The following is a 24271-nucleotide window of genomic DNA, read 5'->3' as shown; positions in this document are numbered from 1 at the left end:
ATGGACAAGCAAAGTACCTGTCGCAGCATCTCCTAGGGCCCCAGCACTAGTTCAGAAGGGAAGGTGCTCTCATTCCACGTCTTCCCTCGTAGCTCTCCATTCATGAACCACCACAACACTTCAGACATTGACACCTGCGCGCTTGCCTTGCCACACTGACATGTGCTGTTAGGGCTGGGCTTTCCTAAGCAGGCAACCAGAAAGGAAAGAAGGGAAGGAGAGACCTCAAACCAACAAGCACGCGAGGATACACCTTCCCTACACCCTACTGCATGGGCCCTGCACGCAACAGATGTCCCAATGCCTCCTTTGCCATCACGAGTTACAGAAAATCTTGTAAGTCACATGTGGAAGCACAGAGAGAAACACCACAGAGTCGAGAAGGATCACGGCTAATGGCTGGAAACGAACAGGCTCAAAGGCAGCGCCGGTGCCACGGCGGGGCTGAAGGACTAGCCAAGCAGCGCGAGCCAGAAGGGTAGGCAGGCAGGCAGCCCTTGCCTTGTGAGCAGGGAGCCAGCAGATAAGGGTTTATGCCCTGAAAGACTTCGTCAGATTTTGCTCTAGCAAAGCCCACAGAGTCGCACACAAGGTAGCACAGCTCTCAACTCTTGGCTAACGTAACCAGCCATTGGTTTCACATAATTCACCTGCTTTAGCTCCTCACTTCACCCAACTTGTACCTCCTAACATTTGAGCAGCTCCACCACAACCTGCTGAGGGTCAGACCCCTTAAGGACAGGATGGAGCCAGACTAGGCTAATCAGGCAACGAGACCACATGGCATTTAGCACTTGCAAAAGGTCCTTCAATCTTTCCTACCTTTCCCCTTTGTCAGATCTCTGCCTGCTCCGCCCTTGTGCCAGGTCACAACCCACACCAAGCCTGAAACCCTCCGCAGGGCCAGGAGATGTTGGGGCACAGACTGAGGTGGTAGGAAGAGCAAATGAAACAACTCTCCAAAGGACTGTGCATCTCTTCCTACCCCATAGCCTCAGGCACTAGATATAGACAGAGCCACAGGCAATAAAAAAGAATGGGGATCTTATGTCCTATTTTAGCTGGGGAGAAGATGAGGGGAAGGATGTGTGATTTTAATGGCATCCACTTTACATGCAAGAAAAGACTGTGAGAAATTTTAACCAGGAAGAGAAGTGATTCAGTCTTGATACACTCCAGGCTGGAGTTTGTATTTTTTTTGCTTTGCACTTTCTCCAACAATACAACTGCCAGAGGCAAGATCCTTTTCAAACACACACCCTTGTTACCCTGTCTCTCTTGCTGTAGAATTTCCCAGTCTTCTTTCCAAGGTCACAAAAGCCATCTAAAGTGCAAAAAGACATTGCAATGGCAAAACAAACAAACAAAAAAAAAAACAAAAAACCCACCATCCTTAAGGGCATATATCAAAAAAAAAAGAAGCATCCAGAAGATAAGCTGCTGCAATCTCTTTTCCCTTGAATCTACAGACAAGTGCAAACATTTTGTTTCAAATTCCCCAATACAAACTAAAACAATTTGAAGATGCTGCCCCACCAAGCAAGCACATAGAGACAAGGACTGGCTACAGCACAGGGGGTGGGATCCAAGATGCCTGGGCTTGATGCAAAAGTGCTGTTCCAGGCATCAGGGAGGGGCTGGAAATGTAGTCGTGCCCTTTAGAAACAGGGCATGAGACTGAGTCTTTTGAAACAAATTTGAAATGATGGAAGACTTCAGCAGATGTGACCGCAGTGATTTCAGCAGATGTGATTGTATCAAGGATCTAACAGAAAAGGCCTTCCCTGCTGTTCCATCAGGCTAAAGGCAGCCCTGAAACATCCTTTTTGGTCTTTTGATGACATCAAGGATAAAAGCCAAAGGGAAGTCAGTATTTGATTTATTTTTTCCCCTGCACTTTTTTTTTTTTTTTTTTTTTTTAAAGTCATGGGATAGTTTTACCTGGTTTATGTTGCTGCATATAAGCTAGACAAAAGAGCAACAGTGGAAAAACTGGAAGTGGCTTGTTCAAAGACGGCATTTTGTATCATCCTGACACTGCTGACATCTAACCGTGCATCGAACTGCCATGGCTCGGGCCACTTCTGAAGATCTCCCCATGAGCAATTAAGCTTACCTGGCAAAACTCCTAACAGGGCAGAAAGGGGCAGGGGAGTGCACAGAGCTTGGTAGATGGTGCCGGGCTCCTGAGCTCCCACTCAGTTCACCCGTGGCACATCTGGGCTAGTCATAGTCCCAGTATCTGTTCCTCCATCCACATTAGAAGTAAACAGGAGCCAGTTCTGTGAAGATTAATTGGTCTTACCTCAGAAGAAACAAGGTGTTGTAATAGCCTCTGCAATGAGCACATTGACAAAAACACCATTTGCTAATCATTGCTGGGAGATATCTCACTATATCTTAACAACCAATTTATAACTTTACAGTCATGCAGAAGCTTTAAAAAAAGGACCAATCATAATTAAAAAATACAGAAAGCAGGTATTAGAAGAAGGCGGCATTAAACTAGAAGCTATTGAAACAAAGTGTGGCAAGTATTTCTTCACGCAACATGAAGAAATGTTGCTAACTGGTGGAATTCCTTACTGCAAGATGATTTGTTTTTTTAACAAGTTTACATGAATTCCAAAAGCAATCAGAGAAAGGTATGGAAGAAACTCTATCTATATGTATATCCTCCTCCTGACCACTCCTGACCTAGTTTGGCTCTTTACAGACATCTGTATTTACCAGAAGCCTCCACTCTCATTGTATTTGCCCCACTGCCACCAGCCCGAGTGACTTCGTTAGCTGCTGGGTGCAGATGCTGCCAGAATCTACAGGTTAATAACAGATCATCCTCACAGCGATGGAGCTCAGATCAATACCTGGGAACCCACTTCTCCCCCCCTTGAAGCTGAGATGATGCATTCAGCCTCCTGGGACACACCTCAAGGAGATCAATCTCTTCCTTCCCCACATTCCTCCTCCATGTGCCAGCTGGATGCCACATCAGGACTATCTCAGGTCATGGAGCAACACAGACTACAGCTCTTAAGGGAGAGATTGCCAGGGCGAGTCAAGGAAAGACCAGTGTCAGATGAGAGGTTTTGCCTTTCAGCAGTGCCTGCACTGGCCCAGCCAAGGCACGCTCAGCAGCAGGACTGCTAAACATCCTCCTCTCTATTTTTCTGAGAGAGAAAGAAGGAAAACACTTTCTTGCCATTATGAATCTCTGTTACAATAAAATCTTTGTATTTCTCTAGGGATGAGCACGACCGGTTCTGCTCACAGGAATAGCTAGACACCACCCCTGTCCCCAAGGAGCTTATTGTGAACTAGAAACAAGATCTGGAAAGGGAAAACAGGTAGAGGGGGAGCAGTGAGTGCCAGAGAGCACTAGGCAGAGTAAGTCAGAAATGTCACAAAGTCCCTTGTGCCTGCCAAAGACACTAATCCACAAGGCCAAACCTGCTCCTCAGCCGGCATTTCATCTCCGCATTTGACGGCCCAGCACATGCCAGAAAGACAGAAAATGGCCGCCTGCGCACCAAAGCTCCACTGCAGTTTTACTGCAGAACCAGCCTGTCCACACAACCAGGGACAGATGCCAAGAGCAGGCCAGGGCTGCCCATCAGCTCTTAACTAGCCACTGACCCTGCACACCCCAAAACGAGATCCAGATCCCAAAGCAGCACCTCAGCTGACACTGGGTGACGCCACTGGAGCAGAGGACACAGCAGCGCCGGGTCGGAGCCCAGGGCCACCTTCCCTCCCACCAGCTCACACACCAAACGCCAGCAAGAGGCGGCCTCGTGCCGCAGACACACACAGTCTACCCAGACCTGCTTGCAGGACCACAGGACAAGCCCAGGACGGGGGAAACGCCGAGGAGGAGGATGCAGCAGGCAGGCTGATGCCCCCAGCTGGGCCGCAGCCCAACCGTGTTCTGCAAAGTGCCCAGAGCGAGCAGAGGTCCCGACACCTCCACTGCACGCACAGACTCACAAAAGGGCTTTAGGGCGTTTCTGACCATAAGGTTTTGCTCACAGTAGGGAGGCCTCAACACATCAAGGTTGGCTATATGCAGCTTTCAAACCCTGTGGCACTAAAAGACACAGCCAAGCAGGAAACGCCATTGAGTCAACCCAGACATCTTCATACTGCAGCCCCCAGCGCAGAAGGAAGAAGGGACCGTGATCCTCAAGCACACGAAAGCAACAGGCCGAGTTTGACAAGGAGCAGCCCAGGGATGAAGAGAGAGGAGCCGTCCCACGAGTCGGCATCTGCCAGAGCAACAGAGCCGGCGGCCCTGGTACGTCACTTAACATGTCTGATCAAAAGCTTCAGGAGCCCTTTGTGTGTTAAGTGCTACCAGATGCAAAATCAGCAGCGAGATGAGAACTGTATTAATAAACTAAGGAGGCACATAAAGTTATTTGAAAACTGAGTTGGGAAGAGGGGGAGAGAAGGGAGAGAATAAAACCAGTTTATTTTTCCATTAAGGCAATTTAATATTCTCCGGGTGGAGTCACAATCACTTGTCCTTGGGAATTAAATTGAATTAGTGAAACGCTCTTGTTCATCAGTAGAATATACAATAGCAAACTGAATATATCATTTTTTCTTTACATCTTCTGCAGGACAGTGCTACTTCTCTATTCACAGAGCGAGAAGAGTTGGCCATGAAATCTTTCTGACCCAGCATGACTTTCACTGACTGTAACTAACTTTACAGCAGCAGGGAATACATCCTTTTTCTTTTAATTAATGCAATTACATTAGGACTCGTTATTGATAATTATGGTGACTGTTAAAAGTTTCCCCTTTCTTTGCCCACTCCCCCGCCAACCTAAAATCTGCTCCAATATCGTCACAAATTAATGTTTAATTAGCCATCAAGCAGAGCTGATGTTCCCTGCAGAGTATTGCTGCTTGCAGAAAAAAGCTAAAAGGAGATATTGGATATTTCATCATGGGTCTCCAATACGAACCACATCCAAAGAGTAACCAATTACCCCAATATAGTTACAAAGTTTAATCAATATAGAAACCAAATAGCTCATTAAGTGTCCACTACAATAAAGGCCTGAGTACTACAATAAAGGCCTGAGTTCTACCGACTCTTACAACACAAAAGTTACATTTATTAATGATCCCATGGCAATTTCCAAGATCAAAGATGCTTAACTTCCACATCCTGGCCAAATTGCAGCTTTCTTCTCTCTCCTGCTGTTGTAAGAGAGTGGAGAAGAGGAGAACGGGACAGGACACAAGGACACATCTATGTTCAATCATGACAAGCCATGAATTACACATAGCTACACACATCTCTTGTCCCCGGGGTTGCCTCAATGAACTGCACACCCGTGAAGGCAGGTGAGGACACTCTTGCAATATCTCCCAACTGTTTTGACACTTCATTTTATTTCCTATTCATTATTTTGTAACAAGCCATGAAACTCTTCAAAACTTTTACGCGAGCTGTGCTGTCAAGGAGGAGCAGGCTGAAAATGTTAAGGAGCAAGGAAAGAAACATAACATTTGACAGGATTTAGGTTGCTTGCTTTTCCACAAGCAACTAATATGCAACTAATCTGCAGAGCTGATGCTTAGAAATACCATCAGAATGGAAGCCATGCAAGGGAAAACTACTTCTAACAGCAGCTCTTCCCTATTCCATACAGGAAAAACACCAGCCAATCTCCTTTCCATCAGATGATCCTGAAGCAACTCAGGTGCAGAGCTGACACTTCGTAATTTTACTTCTTTACTTACTTACTTTTACTTACTCTACTTACTCTATACTTACTTACACTTACTTTACTTTCTAGTTAACTTTACTTCTTTCTACACTTTTGGTGAGGCTAACACTGAGTTACCAAATGCTCCCAATCTGGGAGTGAGCATTTTAAACACGTGAGAGACTCCCCCCAGAAGCCAAGACAGCTCACAAGGAGAGGCACCGAGAGCACATTCAGTTCCACTTACCATGAAGACTGAGGAGCAGCTCCACAGCAATATAGTAACAGTTTCACTAAACGAAAAAGATGGAGACTGCCCAGTCTCACAAAACAGAATGACATACAGTAGCTGAAAGCTGAAGCTCAACAAACACTACTGGAAGATAGAAGAGGTACCCATGTATGTGTAATTCTGCAGTGTAATTCACCAACAGAACAAACTTGCAGAGTTTCTCTATCTCTTGGTATCTGATCAAGACTGGACACCTTTGGGCTCTCTGCACGTGCCAGGCTGAAGTTTCCTGATGGGCGATAACTCTGAAGGGCCCAGGTGACAATTTAACGGCTCTGCTTGCCCCCAAATCCATAGAGGTGAGAAAGGAAAGGAGCTGCTGCATTCACAAAACCCTGCCAACACCACCTTATGTCTGTACCGCTTTAACTGGAAATTAAATTTACATGCACCAAACTCTTTCCCACACAAGACTGTATATTGTGACAGTTAAATGAAGAGCTTTTTAAAAGGGCCATGTCTCAGGCAATTTTAATCAAAAAAGATAAGTTTTGTTAAAGCTACCAATTTCAGAAAATTAAGGTTGACTAAAACTGTTTTTAAAAACTCCTTTTAAAATTCCATCACATGTTGGAAACTCATGTGCAGCTGCTTGTGTCACCTGCAAAAAGGCTGCATAAAATAAGCATACGCTTAGTTTTACACATGTGCTTAAGTTCTATCAACTTCAATGAAGTTTAAGCACACAGTCAAGCTTCCCTGAATTTGAGAAAGCATTCACAAACAAGGGCTGTTATTAAACGAACACAAAAGTATTATCAAAATGGGCTAGTCAATCTTCACAACCCAAATAAGCGCCAAGTGCAGAAGTCAAGCTTACAGCAGAATCTGTTGGCCTGTTTTGCCATGAGGAAGGTGTATGCGCCAAAAAGCTTGCAGTGATTCAAGAGTCTCCCAGAGAGCCTGGCAACATTTCGTAAAAATGGAGACACAGATCACAGATCTACATTAATGTCTGTCTGTTTTTTTTTTTTTTTTTTTTTTTTTTTTTTTTTTTTTAAACAATCAAACATTTCCTGAACAAGAATGTCAGAGGAAGAAGACAGAGGAAGAAGACGGACCTGCACTACACCCAGCTCCGAACAACAAGTAACCTGCACTGCCCAGAGACCCACTGCAAAATTCTGCTAAGAGCATTCCCACGACGTAGATTCTTTCGGATGAGCTTAGGGGGTTATTTTGGCACTGTCTGGATGTAGATAAATGAATGCAAGTTGCTCTTTTTCAATAAGAATTCATTCCTGAAAGCAGCTGGGCATCAGAAATTGCAGTGGCCCCAGCACACACTAGGCCTCAGGAAAGTATATTTTAACTCTGCTTAGAGCCAACACACCCATAGAAGCTAAATAGGATTTACATCAGCATAGAAAGTATATTCTCTAAGCTTTTTCTTTTAAGACCCAGTATTAGCATCTACTGAATCCTGCTCCGTATTCTCAGGCGAGAGCCTGACCCAGAGCCTAGGGACCTGCTGGTGCCACCACCCTCGCGTCAGCCTCAGCAGCAAAACCTTTGGGGGAAAACACAGAAGTTCAGGACAGGACAGGGCAAGAGCAAGTGAATTTCCAGACCCAAACACAGGGACAGGAAGGGGAAAGCAAGCCAGGAAGGAGTGGAATTAGCAGAGCTGAACATGAGACAACAGGACACGCAGGAAGGATAATGCAGAAGGGGAAGTTGCTGCAGATTAGGATGGATGAAGGAGCGAAAGCTTAAATGGCACCTGCGACAGAGCTGTTCCTTGATGGCTTAGGCAACACTTGCAGTTGCTATAGCTTGGCCCAAACCTTCTGTTTTTCTTCTCATACAACTAAAACCAAAAGTGTAAAAACATTATGTTTTCCAGATGTTCTCATTCTTATGTTTTCTTTGTGCATCAAAGCTGATCAACTTGCTACATTTTCATCAGCAAATCAAAACCAAAAAAAAAAAAAATGGGGAACGGCTCTGCAAAGACAATTTAATAGTAGTGGACATTTAAAGTCATGCATGCCCTTCTTGTCCTAGGATAAGTTACTCCAGCACTGGCTATAACCACATTTCTCACTGGCATTTATACCGTCACTCAGCTTGTTCAGTCTGTCCTACACACTCTTTGCAATAGCCAACACTTTCTGACAACAAAACCGCCCATCATGACAGCTAAGGGTCAAAGCTTTGTTCTCCTTCAACGATGGAACTGAAACCCAAAAGGAAATAGGGGGACCATGTATTTGAGCTGCTTCAATTCTTGGAGTTCAGATGCATTCCCATCTTTTCTATAGTGTGTGATTACTGCTAGACAAAACTTCCAGCAACAAACAGGACAAAGTTTGCCTTATCCTTTGAACTCTCTGCAAGCTGTAAAACTGAGTTCACACAGACAACTCGATTTTCCAATCAGTACTTCTGTATCACAGTTCTTAAAGTATCAAAACCAAGGCAGGAAACCCGTTCTCTCCAGCACCCTGCCCTGGGCAATGTCCCAGCCTACCACCATGTCCAAATTTCATTGAAAGACCCACTCCTCTTAACCACATCCACCAGTTCCAGGCAGCTTCTGCTACAATTGTTACCATTATTCTCAGCTACTGGGACTGACAGACAGCTCATCTCAGTCTTGCTGCTGCGTTACAGTTCCCTAATGCCACAAAGGCTACCTGAGTTTTGACAGGAATGAAGATGTCATTCCTTCAGAGACATCTTCCCTGGGACCTCCTAATGCAACAGAAAGCTTGAATAGCACTCTGAAGAATGGAGATTTATTTAATACTGATACCCTCTTCTATCAGTTAGCTCATGTGATCTGCTTCAACGGGAAGACGTCCACATCTTCAGATCTTTTTCCCATCTGCTTAAATAAGTCTACTTCAGATACACTGATGTTGTTATTTCCTTTTTGTCTACCACAGGCCAATACTGTCTCTGCTTGACAGCAAAAAATTGTCTGCTTTTCCTGAATCCTCTCCATGCCACCCCTAATTACTGGCCATGTTCAAGTCAAGTCTCTATTATCCACGGGTGGATAATCCAAGTTACGGATTAACCTCTCGGCAGTTATGGGCACCAAAGCTGGCTCCAGCAGCAGAAATGTGGCACCGTAGCAGGAACAGGGGTGTCCACACAAGACAGGACGTGTCCACCAGGACTCAGCACAGCACTAGGGATGCAGGCACGCTGCTTGCACCCAAAGGGCTCATGTGCATAACCCTGCCTCAGGTCTTCACCTGGACTCATTTTCGCTTTATTATCTCTGGTCATGTCAATCAACAGCATCTTTAACGTCTCACAATTCTTGGATGGCCTACACCCTTACTTACCTACAGCCTGAATGCCCTGTGTTTGCTTTTGCTCTGTCCTGTCAACCCTGTTCCCTCCCCTCATCTTTGCCATCGTATCAAAAGCCACTTCTGTTCCACCTCCCCATGGGTTTCATAGGCTCAGTGACAATCCTGCTCCCAAAGAAGGCATCAGCAGAGCAAGTACATGACCTCACACATTTTGGATACGCTGTTACTACGTTAAACAATAACAAATACATTAAATAATGAAGCAATAACCATGACAACAATAGTAAGAACAGTTAACTGTCTGGGTCCTTGCTTCCTTTGTAGTCCTTGCTGAGAGGCTTAGCTGTTAAAGGCTGTACTACGTTACACCAGTGCCAAGATATTAATAGCCAAGCAGAGAGATGAATGGCAGGCTTACGTTGTACAATTAAAACTTTTCCAGTTTACCCTTTCAGTAAAATTTGTGGTTTATAATAAGCATCTTTGTCTATTCTGAAGAGAGTAAGGACTGGAAACTTGCATAGATGGGAACAGAGGTTCATTAAAGATTTAAAATAGAATGTGGTTTGGCATTGTAAAACAAACATGAGTATAAGATGGGTTGCATCAAGAGCCTCCCGAAAGAAACACTCAGTGTTCCTTCTCTCTCGTGATCCTGGATTTACTGGTCATACCAGAAAGGGATAAAGAGCAGCAGGGACAAAACATGCTTGCTTGTTCCCTAATAATATGGATGTTTGCATTACAGCCCTACTCACTATGAATTTCCTATATAGGCATATATGAAAGCATACACACACATATACACAACATGCATTTTTCTGTATCGCGTAAACAAATATTCATTATTATATATGCTTTGTAGTACTGATTTTTCTTACCTTCGTGCCTAGAAACTCCAGCTACAGACCACACACTAACCTGCACAGAAAGCCTGCGAGCAGCTAAACGTGCAGGGAGCCTAACACATTTGTTTGAGCCTAATTCGAAACGAGGCAGGCTCCTGTTTCTCAAACACTGAGCAAGCCAGAGGAAGGGCGATGCATCAAGAGCATTCCAGTAGAGCAAAGACTTGAGCAAGAAGGTTAACAACACCAGGTAATTTATTTACACCCTTGGACACGGCTTCATTTAGATACAAGGCAGTTGCTTACGGCACGGATTTTGATAAATGGGGTTCGGAGTCTTGCAGAGAGCCCTGCAAACCCGGCTGGCAAGCAGGGCGCCCGCGCACAGGCCACGGCACTGCCGGGAGCCGCCGCTCCGCGCAGGAAGGCCGCAGCCCTCGCGGCACGAGCGGCCCTACGGATGCTCCTACACCCGGGCCAGCAGTGCTGATGATTAACAAAGTCTAGCACTAGAGGGAGGCTGAACACATGTTCCGCTCTCCTTGGCCTTTCCGGCTTCTGCAAACATTAAAAGAAAGGCAGCTGAAAGGAAAAGCAGAGCCCGGCAGCGCTTCCCAAGTGCGGCGCGGGAGAGGCACTATTTAAAGCGGCACCTCCTGTAGGTTGTTCTTCCTGGTTGTTCACGCTTGTTCTTCCTGCACCAATCCAACAAGCACCCAAGCCCCCACATAGCAGAGGGAAGAGACGGTCTCTCCCAAGGAAGCTCCTGGAGGACAGTGCGTACGTATCCTCCAGGCCACATTCGGCATTTCTCCTCCCCAAAGGCCTTGGACAAGCAGAGCTGCCTCCCTCTGCTTCCCTGCAAGGAACCCATCAAACAGCAGGTCACTGTGCCTGCGACACACCAAAACCCACAGATGGTTCCTCACGCACACGCTGAGGAGCTCGGCAAGCCCCTGTGCCTGGGCACATGCAAAGGAGAGCCCGGGGAACTGCTAAATTGAAGTCGAGTTTGTATTAAACTTCTTGTTAGAGGTTCTTCAGGGGCTTGAGCCTGTAATTTTATAAGTGGCCATTGCAAAGGTGGAGCAGGCAGCCAGAAGGCTATCAGGGCCCCTGGAAGGATGGAGCCTCTGGAATACGGCTATCACGATGGCCCCTGCTTGCCTTGCGACAGGACACAGGCAGAGGCAGCTTCCCCACGACTCCCACGCGCTCTCATCCCGGGGTGCTCCTGCCTCACGCCAAGGGAAGAAACCACCAATGCTGTAAGTGAAACAAATGGGATGTTCTGAGAGAGTCGAGCACGCTTTTTTGCTTTTGATTTCCTCCTTGACCTGTTCAGAATTCCCTTTTTTTTTTTTTTTTTTTTTGACTGCTGGTTTCTTAAAAAGAAAAACAAAACAAAACAAACAAAAAAAACACCTTTCCCCCTCCCCTTTGACAAGCAGTGATTTCATTTTTCTTCCTACCCAGAATTTTTTTCAGTTGTGTTTTTTTTTTTTTCTTCCTTTTTAGTTGAGCACAAGCCAACATGGCAAAAGGCTCTTTGCTTATGTCCTTATTTGTCAAACTCACCATCGCTGCACCCTCACCACCATTCTGGGAACAAGCCTTTGCCAGCCGATCTCAGCCGGAGGGGAACTTCCCAACAGAACTCTTCCCCCAGCTCCAACAGGCTGCTTTTTAAAATAAACATTTCCTTTTCTTCTTTTCTTTTTTTTTTTTTAATTTAACAGTTAGTAAGTAAAAAACTTAAATGTCCTATTCCTCTCTTCTCCCAACCTGTTGTAAATATAAGGATAACAGCCCTAGATGAGAAAACAGAAATTACAAGGAAATGCTAGATCTACTGCAAAGGTATTTCATGGCCCAATCTTTCTTTGATTTCAATCAGAGTGCAGGCACCTAAAGAGAAGTTAGATATTAAAGTACTTTTTTGGATCTGATCCTAAGTGGTCAGTTTCATCGTCTAAATAAGAGATCCAGAGATAAAGAGGCCAATGAAAAAGATGCATTATTGTTTTAACTGCTAATCCATAAGATACTACTTAGATTGTAATAATCTGTTCAGCTTTTAGCCATTTGCTCACAGTTATACATGACACGGTAATAAACTAAACATATCTACGTTGCTATCTCCATCATCTTAACGCTTAGTATAAAATGCTTTACCTGGGACCACAGTGCACATATTTCTGAAGTTGTCATCAGTTTAAAACACTCTACCATCCAGAGGGAATTTTCCGTTTTTATGAGGTTGATTTGCTGGAGCAGATGAATTTAAAACTCTGGAGCAAATTCAAAGGCCTCGTATTGAACAGGGCGTTGTAGAGAGCTGTAGAGGCAGAACTGCTCCAAGACAGCAGTCTTGAAGGGTTCACTCTCAGGAATGGGATCTTCTGTACCAGCATTTCCATTTAACGAAGAAGAAACAGCGGCACAGTAATAAAGTGACCCACCTAATGTCACAAAGCCAAATCAGGTTTAGCTTCTGTCTGTTGGAACTCAGTCCAACACATGGCCAAGGAGAGTCTTCCCTTTGTATTTTAATGTCTTGCGGGGCTTTGCAAGCACCTTCAGGAGACAGAGCAGAAGGAACAGACCCATCAATTGTTCCCCTATGCCAAAGGAACCCTCTGACTGGAATTATAAACAAGAAAATAACATTGAACAAGCATTGCACATTTTTTTTCCCTTTCCATTCGTCCTTTTCACTTCTCATCTCTCAGGCCTTCTCACTTCAGTTCGATTTTTGTTACTCCCGCAAGATAAAGAGCAGATCTTGCACCAACAGCTCCTGCAGGCTCCTGATTTAGCACTTACTTTTGTTAGTTCTTGATCACCTTCACAGAGTATGGAACAGAAAGGAAAAGGGAAAAGAAGGCAAGAGAACACAGGTTAAAAGCAGAGATTTCTCTGCTACACAGAGTAAATCTGAACGTGGTGATAAGCAGGAGCAGCGGGATGCAACTCCAAGGCTTGCTTTCTTCAGAATAAGCTGCCATGCAAAGAAGTCTTGCTCTAACCAGACGCCTGCCAAAACCATCCTGTTAGCACTGCTCCAGCCCTGGCGCTCCCAAGCCAGAGAAAAAGGGTGTGACAAATAGCAATTTCATGAGCTCAGCAGGGAACAGACAGCCTGTCTGGTGGTTCTACCAAGAGACATGTCTCAGTGGAAGCCCTAAGAGGCTCTTTGGACAGTTGCAGGAATGAAGAAGGCACCAGGATCAGGTGACAACGGAGAGCCGAGCAGAGCCCACTGCAATAAACACAGCAAGGCCACCTTCTCGGGCACCACAGGAATCTCCCCACACTGCGGGAATCTCCCCAGAGAAGCATCTGAGGCAACACGGACCCTTCACGATGGCCTGCCAAAGGGACCCATCCCATGCCTGCAACGGCAGAGCTCCCTGTCCATAGCCAGCAGGCTGCTGCTATGTCACTTCCTAACTCAGTCTGAGCCCTGCTCCCATGAGGCTGGCTCCTCTTGGAGATAACAGCCAGAACAACACTTGCTAGGGAATTACTTCTTTCCCCCAAGGCTGGGAAAAGCCATGCTCCTCACTTGGCTAATGTCCCTGATGGTTGCAGCCTTTCCTGGCAACAAGCAACACGCTTTCCATTAACCCCTTCACTCTCAAAGACTACTTAAAACGCCTAACCCATTGCAGGAATGTAGTTAGAAAGACACTGTAACAGCATCTCAACATCTCGCAATACGCAAAAGACAACGAGCCCACATGGGAGAGAAATGTTATTTCCCTTTTACAGAGGCATAAAGTAGGTAAATTTATTCTGGATTTTGGCAGTGCTAGGAACTGAAGTTGAAGCTTTTCAGTCCTGTCTAATGTCTGTCTACTAGGCTGTTCTCATCTCAATTTAGGGATACAGAACCACCACAGCCTTCCTGGGTCACTCTGGGCAGCCTCTTGTGACTCAGCACACCTGGCTATATAACCCCGATTAACTTGAAATCTAGACCATTCCTTTGCTCTCACTATTCCTCCCACAATGCTGTTCCTGACCTGCACACTCCTGGTTAGAAACTTTCTAATTACCAGCCTAAAGCTATTCCTGGTAAGTTCACCCCCTTCTGTTCCTGTATCTAAACTCACCTTGAGCTGCAGTAATTCTTCCTCCTCCCTGATGTTTCCTCCCCAGATGTATTTAAAGTTTGCAGTCATAGGTTTACCCCCTTCTCAGTCTCCCTTTTGCACAGCTAACAAACCAAACTCTTCTAGTCTCCTCGAGCAAGATCAGTTCCCCACTCCTTGATCATCTTGACAGCCTGTCCCTGCAGTCACTACAATCTGAATTCATCTTTCCTGAATGTGCCTGACCTAATGAAACAATAAATTGCATTCCAGGTGAGCCAGTGACTTTTGCACAGAGGTGTTAATGCTTCCCTGTGCAAACAGGGAATGTCATTGCCTGATGCACCCAGAAGTTGCAGTTTCACCCAGACAGCAATACTAGAGGATCCAATCCAGCAAGAAGTGAGTGAAAAGGGTCTCGGTGATATTGCTGGAACCCCTGCCTAGGCTTATTTACCTCACTTAATTTTAGGCATTTAGGCAAAGCACTTTTAGGATCATATTACTGCCCTAAGGTCTCTCCACAGTCAGAGAAAGAAGATGGGCCTTCCAGAAAGTAATTAATTCTGGAAAGGTTTCATTCCCATCCACTATCACAAGAACACGAGGCAATTAGTCCTCTAATTCAAGCTGGACGGGAAAAAAAAAAAATCCTTTAATAGCCTAGCAAATTTTTAAATAGAAATATTCCCCTGCTTTGGAAACAAAGATTCCTAAAGCTGATTTGAGTGTTCATGACACATGATCTCAAACCACAGTACTTCACCCACCTTGTTTGATTAACTACCATTTATCTCTACAAATTCCTTTTGGATATTTCCTGCTCTAATAATAAGACTTTTGTCATCTTACCTGCACGTTGAAGGAAACGTCATCCAGAGGGGGCGGTGGGGGGAAGGCACCTGGTGGCGCTGGCATATTCCTAAAATCATCAACAGGAGGAGGAGGTGGAGGCAGGAAATCCCCTAGGAGAGATAATCAAGAGAACTTAGAGTGACAGCGGAACACCAGCATTTTCCCACCTCATTTTAGTATGGCTAATCCTTCCCTCCTGGGCCACCAGGGTCACTACCTCCGAGAGAAAAAGCAGATATTCACCAAGAGACAAGAGAGATGAACTGAGCGGTTGGAGCCTACGTCCCAGGATGAACTGTGCTATATTCTCAGCTCTGCCACTGCTTCCTAGAACACAAGCTAACACATCGTTCAACCATTAAATGCTCACTTGCACCCATCCGTGCTCCTGAGGATGGCTATAACAGCTCATTAATATTTGCATGTTTGTTAGAAGTCCTCAAATCGAGCAACAAAAGGTGATTTGTTATGCAGTTGAAGAGAGCAACAGATAATTCCAAACTCCAAAGTCTCATTTAAATCTCCCTTAGGGGGCTACAAAACTTGCAAATAATGAATGCCCCAAGTCCAGCCTTGTGATGAATCTCCTTCAAATTCTTCCCACTTGTGTGCCAAATCATGTGAACTCTTCTGACAGCTATAAAGACATTATCAGATGTTGTCTAAATCAAGGGCTTCCTGTTGGAGAGGACACATGGAAGGTTGGAGCTGGAGCTCCAGCTTTTGGAGGTCAAGACTCAGGCAAGTCAAGCCTGTTCAATCTCCACGTCAACACCAAGCACTCTGCCAACTTCTTACAAGCACAGGATGAAATCACTGCCTTGGCCTCACAGGAGGAAACCTCCCTCTTCTCTCCTTCCCATTCCAGGAGCCCCGTATCCCTTGTGGCTTTGCCAGCTCAGCAGCGAGGGTCTCCAGGCCAGCTCCTCTCCCAGTACTGCAGCCCCAGTACTGTGGCAGGGAGCCACACGGTGCGTTTTCCTTTCCTATAGGGACCTTGAGCCAGCCTCATGCAATGACTTGTTGGGAGGACAGCAGCAATTTCCCTGTGATATCAAGTAAGCAATAGGCCACCAAACATCTACCTCAACTCCGAAGAGTTTTTTTGTTTGTTTATAAAAGTGTAGATGATGTACAAAGTTTTCACACCACTATTTGCATCTTAAACTTTCCAGACTGCAGGCGTAAAGCCAAAGCAGCACAGAGGATACCAGCCAGTCGGCATGTCGGAGGGATGAAGGACCCTTCCCCGAGGGCTTGGGCTGGAGCGCGCGTGGCAGAGCGGCGGCGTCGCGGGCGGTCGGCGTCGCGGGCCCTGGGCACCGCGGCTGGCCCCATGGAAGCAGGTCTCCACCATCGGCACCGCTTTGGTGTATTCTTAATCCCTCTTGTAAAGCTTTGCAGAGCAACTGGAACTGCTCACTGGCTCTCCCGTGTGCATCCAGGATGGGAGTTTAAGCAAAATGAACACCAAGATGCATTTTACACATCTGTAAGTTGTTGCTTTTGGAGGGTTTAAACCATTTCTGTGAGGAAACAGGTTCCCTACTTGCCCGTCTGCATAGCAGTGTGGTACCCACTGCCTCCCAAGGAAGAGCCCTTCACATCATCCCAAATTAGGAACAAGGAGATTCCAAACTTCCTGGAGAAGAGCTGAACTAAACTGCAGCGATCTCCACCCTGCAGTCTGCAAAGCACCGCGGAGCTGCTGGGGAGTTTCCACCTATTTTCCCTCAGAAGCTAGACAGGTCTGGGAAAGCTTTTCCATTTGACTCCCAATCTCCTAAAGCCAGCTCACTGAAAGGCACAGAATCCCACTACAACTTTTAGGAGTCTTATTTCCAGGAAAATAGTTTATTCCCAGATTCCCAAAGTGAGAGTGGCTAGAACTTACAAAACAAAAAGAAAAAAAAAAAATGAATTCCTCCAATGAAAATGTCACGCTAAACACAGATGTAGCAAGACAATTTGAAACAACACTCTGAAACCAATTTAAAACAATCATGTTGATAAAATAGCTAAAATCCTGTAAAACCTACTGGGTGATGCTATTATAGAGTTCAGGATCGATCTAGCAAAGACAAAAGTATGCACAACAATGTTTGCAATATCTGCTCTTTGCTCTATAATTAATTCAATCTTTTATTTTAAATTATATGAAATTCGATACATAAAAAGAAGAATATTCTGAAATTTTTGAGATGAATAGCTTAGAGTTCTGTTTTAAAGAAGCCAAGACACTTGAGTGCTGTGCAGACTATTTTGCCTTTTCTCTGAAAAGGAAACTCCAACCAACCAATGTGATTTTGCAAATAACTTCAGCTTCAGTGAATAAGCACTTCCAAAGACTACTCTCCACATGCAGTTTGTCCAGTGAGTCCCAGCTCCAATGCCGGAGACTCATCTCCCTGCAGAGCGCTGCACAATAGTCAGACGTGCTCCTTTACTACAGTACTTCAAAAACACCAAAGTAACATTTAGGTAGAGAAGAAATTATTCAAGAATGATTTCAATTTCAAGTAAAAATTATTCAAGAGATAAAAGATGAAGACAATTATTGTAACAATCACAAAAGAAACACCGTTTTGCAGTTTTGGAAGACCTATTCCTCCCAAAATAAGAACAAGGTTGGCTAGAAAGAAAGACAAACAAGGAGAATCACCCTTTCATAGAGGTCCTTCCTTTAGACCACTTCACCACCTGACTTCACCACCTCTTGGCACAGCTCTGCTGACTCAATCCACTATGGCCCTTAAAGCCTTGCTCCCCAGAAGAGCAACAGGAAAGGTTTTAGACTGGGAAGGCAAAGCCAGATGCCTGATGAACTGGATGGACCTTGCAGATGTTTGGCTTTTTTTTCTGGTCCCCTGTGAGCAGACGGGACTTTCCTCCTTCCCAGCTTTAGTTATTTATCCTGCCAATGCATTTTCCTTCCTTTTCCACACACATATATAGGACCTAATTCTGTTTGAATTGAATTCCCTGGAGAAAATTTTCTTAATGCAGAAATGCAGAAGGGAAAGTAGTTACTGTACAGTTATTACTGACACTGCTATAAATCTCCCTTGGGCAGCAGGAATGAAGTGTGCAAAGACCACAGGGTCTGTGTCCTAAACAACTTACATTTTTAGATGACTCAGGGAAGAAACAGGGATACAGATGGGGCAGTACAGAAGGAAAAATATTGAAACTAAGTGAGGCTAACTACTATGGTACTAGAGACTATTCAAATGCACCTCAGAATCACTCCCTCAACCCAGAAGCCTTCCAAGCCAGGCAGATTTCATTTGCTTGGAGTTGGACAAACTGCAGTAGGAAGGAGGGAAGTCCATGACCTTGCACCAGACAAGTTGCACTATCTGCTCCTGACCTCATCCAGGAGAAACCAGCTCAGCTATGGGACATCTGAGGGAAGGGATCATCTCCTGGTTTGCACGGGTACCCTGGTAGCTCCAGGAGAACTCAGACTCTGATGTTCCTGTTCTCCCCTTAGCCATGGGCAGATAGGAAACACATCTCACCCCAAGTGCTTACACCTCCTCTAGTCTTCCTCAGTCCTGCTGGTCCTCCAGGAATAAAGGACAAGACAGGGAAAGGTTTATTAGCATTAATTACTGTTAATCAGCACCAAGCTCGGCTTTTGGGTCAAAATTCATCCAGCACCAGACTGAACACTTGAAGGTACTTCAGTCACGAGTGCGATTGCTCTATGTTCCCTCCACATGACAACGTGAAGGCATCTCCAGAAGGTGACTTATACTTCAAGGTAGGTGAAATAATCATCTGAAGGCAACCTCCTCCCCAGCGGCGGCCCAGACACCACCTCTTCCTCAACCCCGGCCCCAGCCTGTCTTCAGCTTCATCAGTGAGAAACCTCCACAGATTATCATGAGCTCAGAGGAGCAAAATCAACACTCAGCGCTGCGCCAGCTTCTCTTTTCTTCTTACAGCTGTTAAGACCATGAGCCAACCTACGAATGTGCTACGCCATGCAAGGAACGCACAAGCCCCGTTATTCCGCGTACGACGGCGTGAGGTGCGCTGGAACCACAGCTCCGTGCTCCGCTCCCTGCGGCTGGCAACGCGGCGGAGCGCACAGAGCGCCCTTCCTGCGCCCTCAGCACCAGCCGGGGGCAACACGGAGGGCCCATGCCGAGGGCGCTGTTAATTCCTTCTCCCAGTATTACACAATCGAGTCATTAGAAAAGAAAAATTACGTCAGTCAACCATGGCTCTGCTGGAAAACGTCCCCCAGGGCCGCAACACGTCCCCTGGCTTCATTCAAATCTGTGCCATGCAAGTGCATTTGCAAGGTTTATAACTTCCCCCTCAAAATTTCCTCCCTTACTTCTCAAAGCAATTTAAGCATTTCATCGTTGAACTTTTCAAATGTATAAATAAAGAATTGCTCAGAGCCTTAACAGACCCTACGTGAGCACAAGCTTATTAAACTGAACAGAAACTCTGATTTTTATCATTGGATGCCTGATGTCTTATGGGTATAAGGACAAGCTTAGATAAAACTTTCAGCCTCATGCACCAAACACATTTCTGGCTTAGAGTCCAACCCTCGAATTCTTCAGTGCACTTAAGTGTTTTTGCAGGATGATGTCCCTATGGTTCCAGCCTTTGTTTTGGGGGAGATACATCTGCAAGTCAACAAGCAAATTGCAACACAATAATTGCCTCCCCCTTTGACTGACACTGTTGTTTAGACATGAAAAAGATTTGCAGCTTTGAAACTTCTAGACATGGAGAAGGTCCCTCTTGTTTAGTAAGAGGAGACCATGTGGGGGAAAACCCTCAGAAACAAAAAAGCAAAACATCATATTTTTCTTTGAAACAATAACTTAACAAAATCTATCAACCAACAAAACAGGATTCACACTGGTGTTCCCAGATCTTTGGCTGACATCTGAAGATTACATGCCCAGATGTTTCTCATTTTTCCCCTTCAAAAGTAACTCTTTATCATCATCAACCGGGTAATTTCTGACTGGTTCAGAATGAGTCTGAATCACCTGAAGAACAAAGTTCTCCTCTAACTCAGAATAAAAAGAAACAAAACCCTCTCAGTGTGCTTCAGTCCTAATCCAAAGGGTCTGCATTTTGGAAAACACTCAGTCAATACAGTCACCTTCCATTGCCTGATCAAATAGTTAATTTCTACTGCAGCAGGCCAAAATTTGCAATTTGGGGGTTATTCATGGAGAAATGATTAAGACAGACCCTAACTCATCCGGCATCAGGCTAAAAGTCTTTTGACTGAGGTCCCTGCAAACTCCTCTCCATTCATATATAACTATATTCTACAATGGCAAATGCAATTCCCTGCAGAATATTACAGTTATATCAAAAAAGTGACACTGAAAAATTCTTACAGAAAATTGACACTAGATGTGACCTGGTGACTACCAGGTGTGAACATGCATCCTGTTCTGAACCCTCCAAACCTTTAAGTCTCCAAAATGAATACTTTCCTATATCCATTTGGATGTACCACAAACCTGGACAAGAAAAATACACAAAAACAGGTCATGAGAGTTAGATGGACACCACATATGTGCATATGAAGCTATCAAATGATTACATACAACTACACAGTCTACCTAAGTACACCAATCTGGCCTGTGACTCCTGTAATAAGACAGTTCCACCAACCAAAAGCACCGTCTAAATTGCCACTCTCTCACCAACCACTAATCCTACCATTTGAACTGCTTTTGCTAATCAGCTACTGTATTAATAAGCAGGAGGAAGAAAAAAAAACAACAAAAACAAGAAAAAACACTACAGGCTAATTTCATTCTCAGCATTTAAAAAAAGAATACTGAATCTGTCAGGTAGTTGCACTAAAAATTTACTTCACCACCTGCTAGCTGAAATATTGCTTTTATGGATTTATATTGTATTAAAAGGTCACTGACTGTTTAAGTCTTAAACAGTTTTAATCATTCTAAAAGTCTCTTAACAGTAAGAAAAGGAAGCTCAGAACAAACAGCAGCAGGGATTCTAATTAAAAGGGCCAATTCATCTAATTTTATTTGGGGTTAATTATTCAGGATTCACTCTCTGATGTGTAAGGAATAGCAATTAGTAATTTTAGTGATTTGAGGAACATTGAAGGTGTAATCAGTTAAAATGAGTGAGTGTTTACAACACAAGATGTTGAATTAGTTTCTCCCAGCTGGAGAACAGGAACATTAGTCCCCTACAGTTCGGGGCTATGAATCGCAGTCCTGCTTAAAATATGTGCTTCAAATAAAAAACACCCGCCAACAATCATCTGGTAATTTTGTTTACTACACAGAAAGTCAATAGGCAACATGTACCAAGGCAGCTTATATTTCCTCATCTCAGCCATTACCTGCATCATCCAAGTATTCCAACTGGGATCAGTCAGGAACAATTCCCTGGGATTGCTCCCATCTGCACAACACCAGCCTGACGCCTTTGCTGCAGCTCACTGAGATAATGAAAGCAGCAGCCTGTGAAACTTTCAAATGTTAATTAACTTCTGTGTTTAAATATACAGAGGAAGAATGACCGTGGGATTAACTTAAAACCTCTCGGTGCAATTCCTACTACAAATGCAAATCCAAAATAGCTCCACTGGAATCGCTCTGGATTTATTCCAGTGTGCCAGAGCCAGAATAAGCTACAAAAGCTTTCAGAGGTAGCAGAGGAGGCTCTGATGGGGAGGAAGGAGCTGCGTGGAAGGGCGCCAACAGGTTGATCCAAGGCTCTCCTGTCATACGTGTCAGAGCCGAGACAGCCGCTCAGGAGCCACCTTGGTCACCTTTCAGGCTGCAAAGCCACCCTCCCGTACTGCTCCCAGGTGCTCTGAGAGCGTGCTCAACTCCAGACATACCTGAGGACTGATGTGCAGGAGGCACCTGTGCTTTTATCATGGCATAGACAAAACCAAGTCCTTCAGTGCAACTGGAACTGGACCCCTAGCCTAAACATTTTCAGCTTGGCATGGCCACAGAAAGCCAAAGAGATGGCACTCCTGGTGAGGCTCACTTCAGATGATTCAGCTTTTCTTAAGTAATTGTATTTAACACAAGCAGGTGCTATTTTTAATCTCCAGTATACAGATCTTTCATTCAGTCTGTGGCCGCCAAGGAGGAAAATCCCATCCACCTTTGGTTCACGCTCAAACTCGCTGACCTCCCTCTCAGGACACCCTCAAAGGCAGTAATTAGCATATGGCTACAAACCAAAGCTGAGCTCCTCAAATTATGCAAAATCTCAGCCACGCTGGATGTCTCTTATCAACAGCCCTGACACAAAAGCAGTGCCTTATTTGCTAAGGCTGCACTTTTAATCAGCTGGTGCCTGCAGACACCTACCTGCACCATCCTTTCCACGGCCCTAGGGGTCAAAGCGAATGAGAGAGGCAGACAAGACCTACATAATCAAAAGATTTCTTCTCCCATGCACGTTACCCAAACATTGTACAGAATATACACTTATGATATATGACATTAGTAAAAAGGCATCTATAAAGAAGTCTGCATTTTGATTCTTCTACTTATTCATTCTTCTAATTATTCACAGTTTTGTCTTAGAGAGACTGCCAAGGCTTGTCCAGGCTGCAGGCTACAACCCACTGCTGCTCTTCTAGGTGGGCACTAATGACACCGAAAGGGAAACTGGAGACCATCAGACAGGATTTCAGAGCTCTAGAGACATTGCTCCAGGGCCTAGGAGCCCAGGTTGCTTTCTTCTCAATCCTGACAGTGAGGGGGGAAGGATGCAAGGAGGAGATGGATATTGCAGGTTAACAGCTTGCTGTGCCACTGCTGTTGGCAACAGGGTTTTGGAGGGAAACCTCCTGGGAAACCCATGGGCTCGGGGCCCTCCCTGAAATGCCTGTACACCAAAGCACACACCCTGGGGAATACATGGAGGGAAAAGGGAGGTCTGTGGAGATCACAGGGCCATGATCTCATCGCAGTGAGAGCGCTACCAGGGGATAATTTGCATTCCTGGAGTGCTGCCATGGATGGCTACGTGCTTTTTAGGAAAAACAGGCCAGGAAGATGAGGTGGCAGAGCTGCTCGCCACAGGAGGGTGACTGGGAGGTATTTGGCTTGGCCTAGGGGTGGATGAAGAGTGAGTGGAGAGCTTAGGGCTAAGGATTAAAGGGCAGGCCAACACGGCAGACACTGTTGTGGGTGTTTACTATAGGCCACCTGATAAGGAAGAGGAAGTCCATGAAGCTTCTACAGACAGCTGGAAGTAGCCTCACGATCACAGGCCCTGGTTCTCATGGGAGACTTCAACCATCATCTGCTGCAAAGTCAACACAGCTAAGCACAAACAGTCCTGGAGGTTCCATCCCCTCAGGAAGCCTCACAACTGCAGCAACGGGCCTGACGTGGAACAAAATCCAAACAGGTTACTTACTTGCTCATTAGATTATAGTGTTAAGCTCATTTGTCCATTACTAAGAGCTCCTGATCAGTAAATTAAAGCATGTGTCAAATCTTAAGGAGGACAGTGACGTTGTTGGAAGAGTTACCACCAGATTTTAAGCAAGAATTCTCTTTGAATTTCCTTTTCACACAATTCAACAAAGTAGCCGAACCTTTCTTACACTTATTTCCTGGCCTGCCAGTTGTTCACAGGCACATAGTTAGGAAACAACATGCTAAACTGACTTTTTCACGAAGTAACTGCATTTATGTTCTCTATACACTACAAAATCCCCTGCCAAGCACCTCTCCATCCCTTTGCCAGTCAGAGCTCAGAGAACTGTGCTAGGAAAAACGAAAGCAGAAAGTGGTGTTGCACATTTTTGTGTCACTTCCCATCAGAAGCATCTTAAATCATGTGAGGGAGGACCTGCTTACTAAAGAAAAAGGATGGTATAAAGGACTCGGGCCTGATGGGCACTTCTGAAAGCTGTAAAAAAGCAGAGAGGTAGAAGTGAATTGGAGAGGCATAAAAAGAACTTCACCCAGATGGGAACCGCATTCATATTCTTGACACTGGCACACTCAGTAAAATAAAATTCACTTCCTAAAGTAACCCAGGCACACTGTCTGTTCTGAGGACAAAACTTGAATATAAACGGTAGCACTGTGGCACCCACACTGGTTTTCAGGGAAAACAGGGCTTTCATCTTGCATTTCCTACAGTAGATCAAACATGTGTCTTAAGCTCCTTCCCATTCAAG

The 24271-nt window shown here is 45.1% G+C and overlaps 1 protein-coding gene across 1 annotated transcript in view; it reads right to left on the bottom strand.

Annotated features, from left to right (window-relative positions):
• Positions 1-24271, bottom strand: part of LPP (LIM domain containing preferred translocation partner in lipoma) — a 295572-nt gene that overhangs the window by 152197 nt on the left and 119104 nt on the right. The window contains exon 4 of the mRNA XM_088525533.1: positions 15082-15194. Within this exon, the coding sequence (XP_088381659.1) occupies positions 15082-15194 (113 nt within the window). The remainder of the gene's footprint in view (positions 1-15081; positions 15195-24271) is intronic.

The sequence above is a fragment of the Tinamus guttatus genome, unplaced genomic scaffold (genome assembly GCF_059628265.1).
Source record: "Tinamus guttatus ecotype Peru unplaced genomic scaffold, ASM5962826v1 Tinamus_guttatus_pri_ptg000227l, whole genome shotgun sequence".
Classification (NCBI taxonomy): Eukaryota; Metazoa; Chordata; class Aves; order Tinamiformes; family Tinamidae; genus Tinamus; species Tinamus guttatus.
This window is presented reverse-complemented; position numbering and strand designations above follow the sequence as displayed.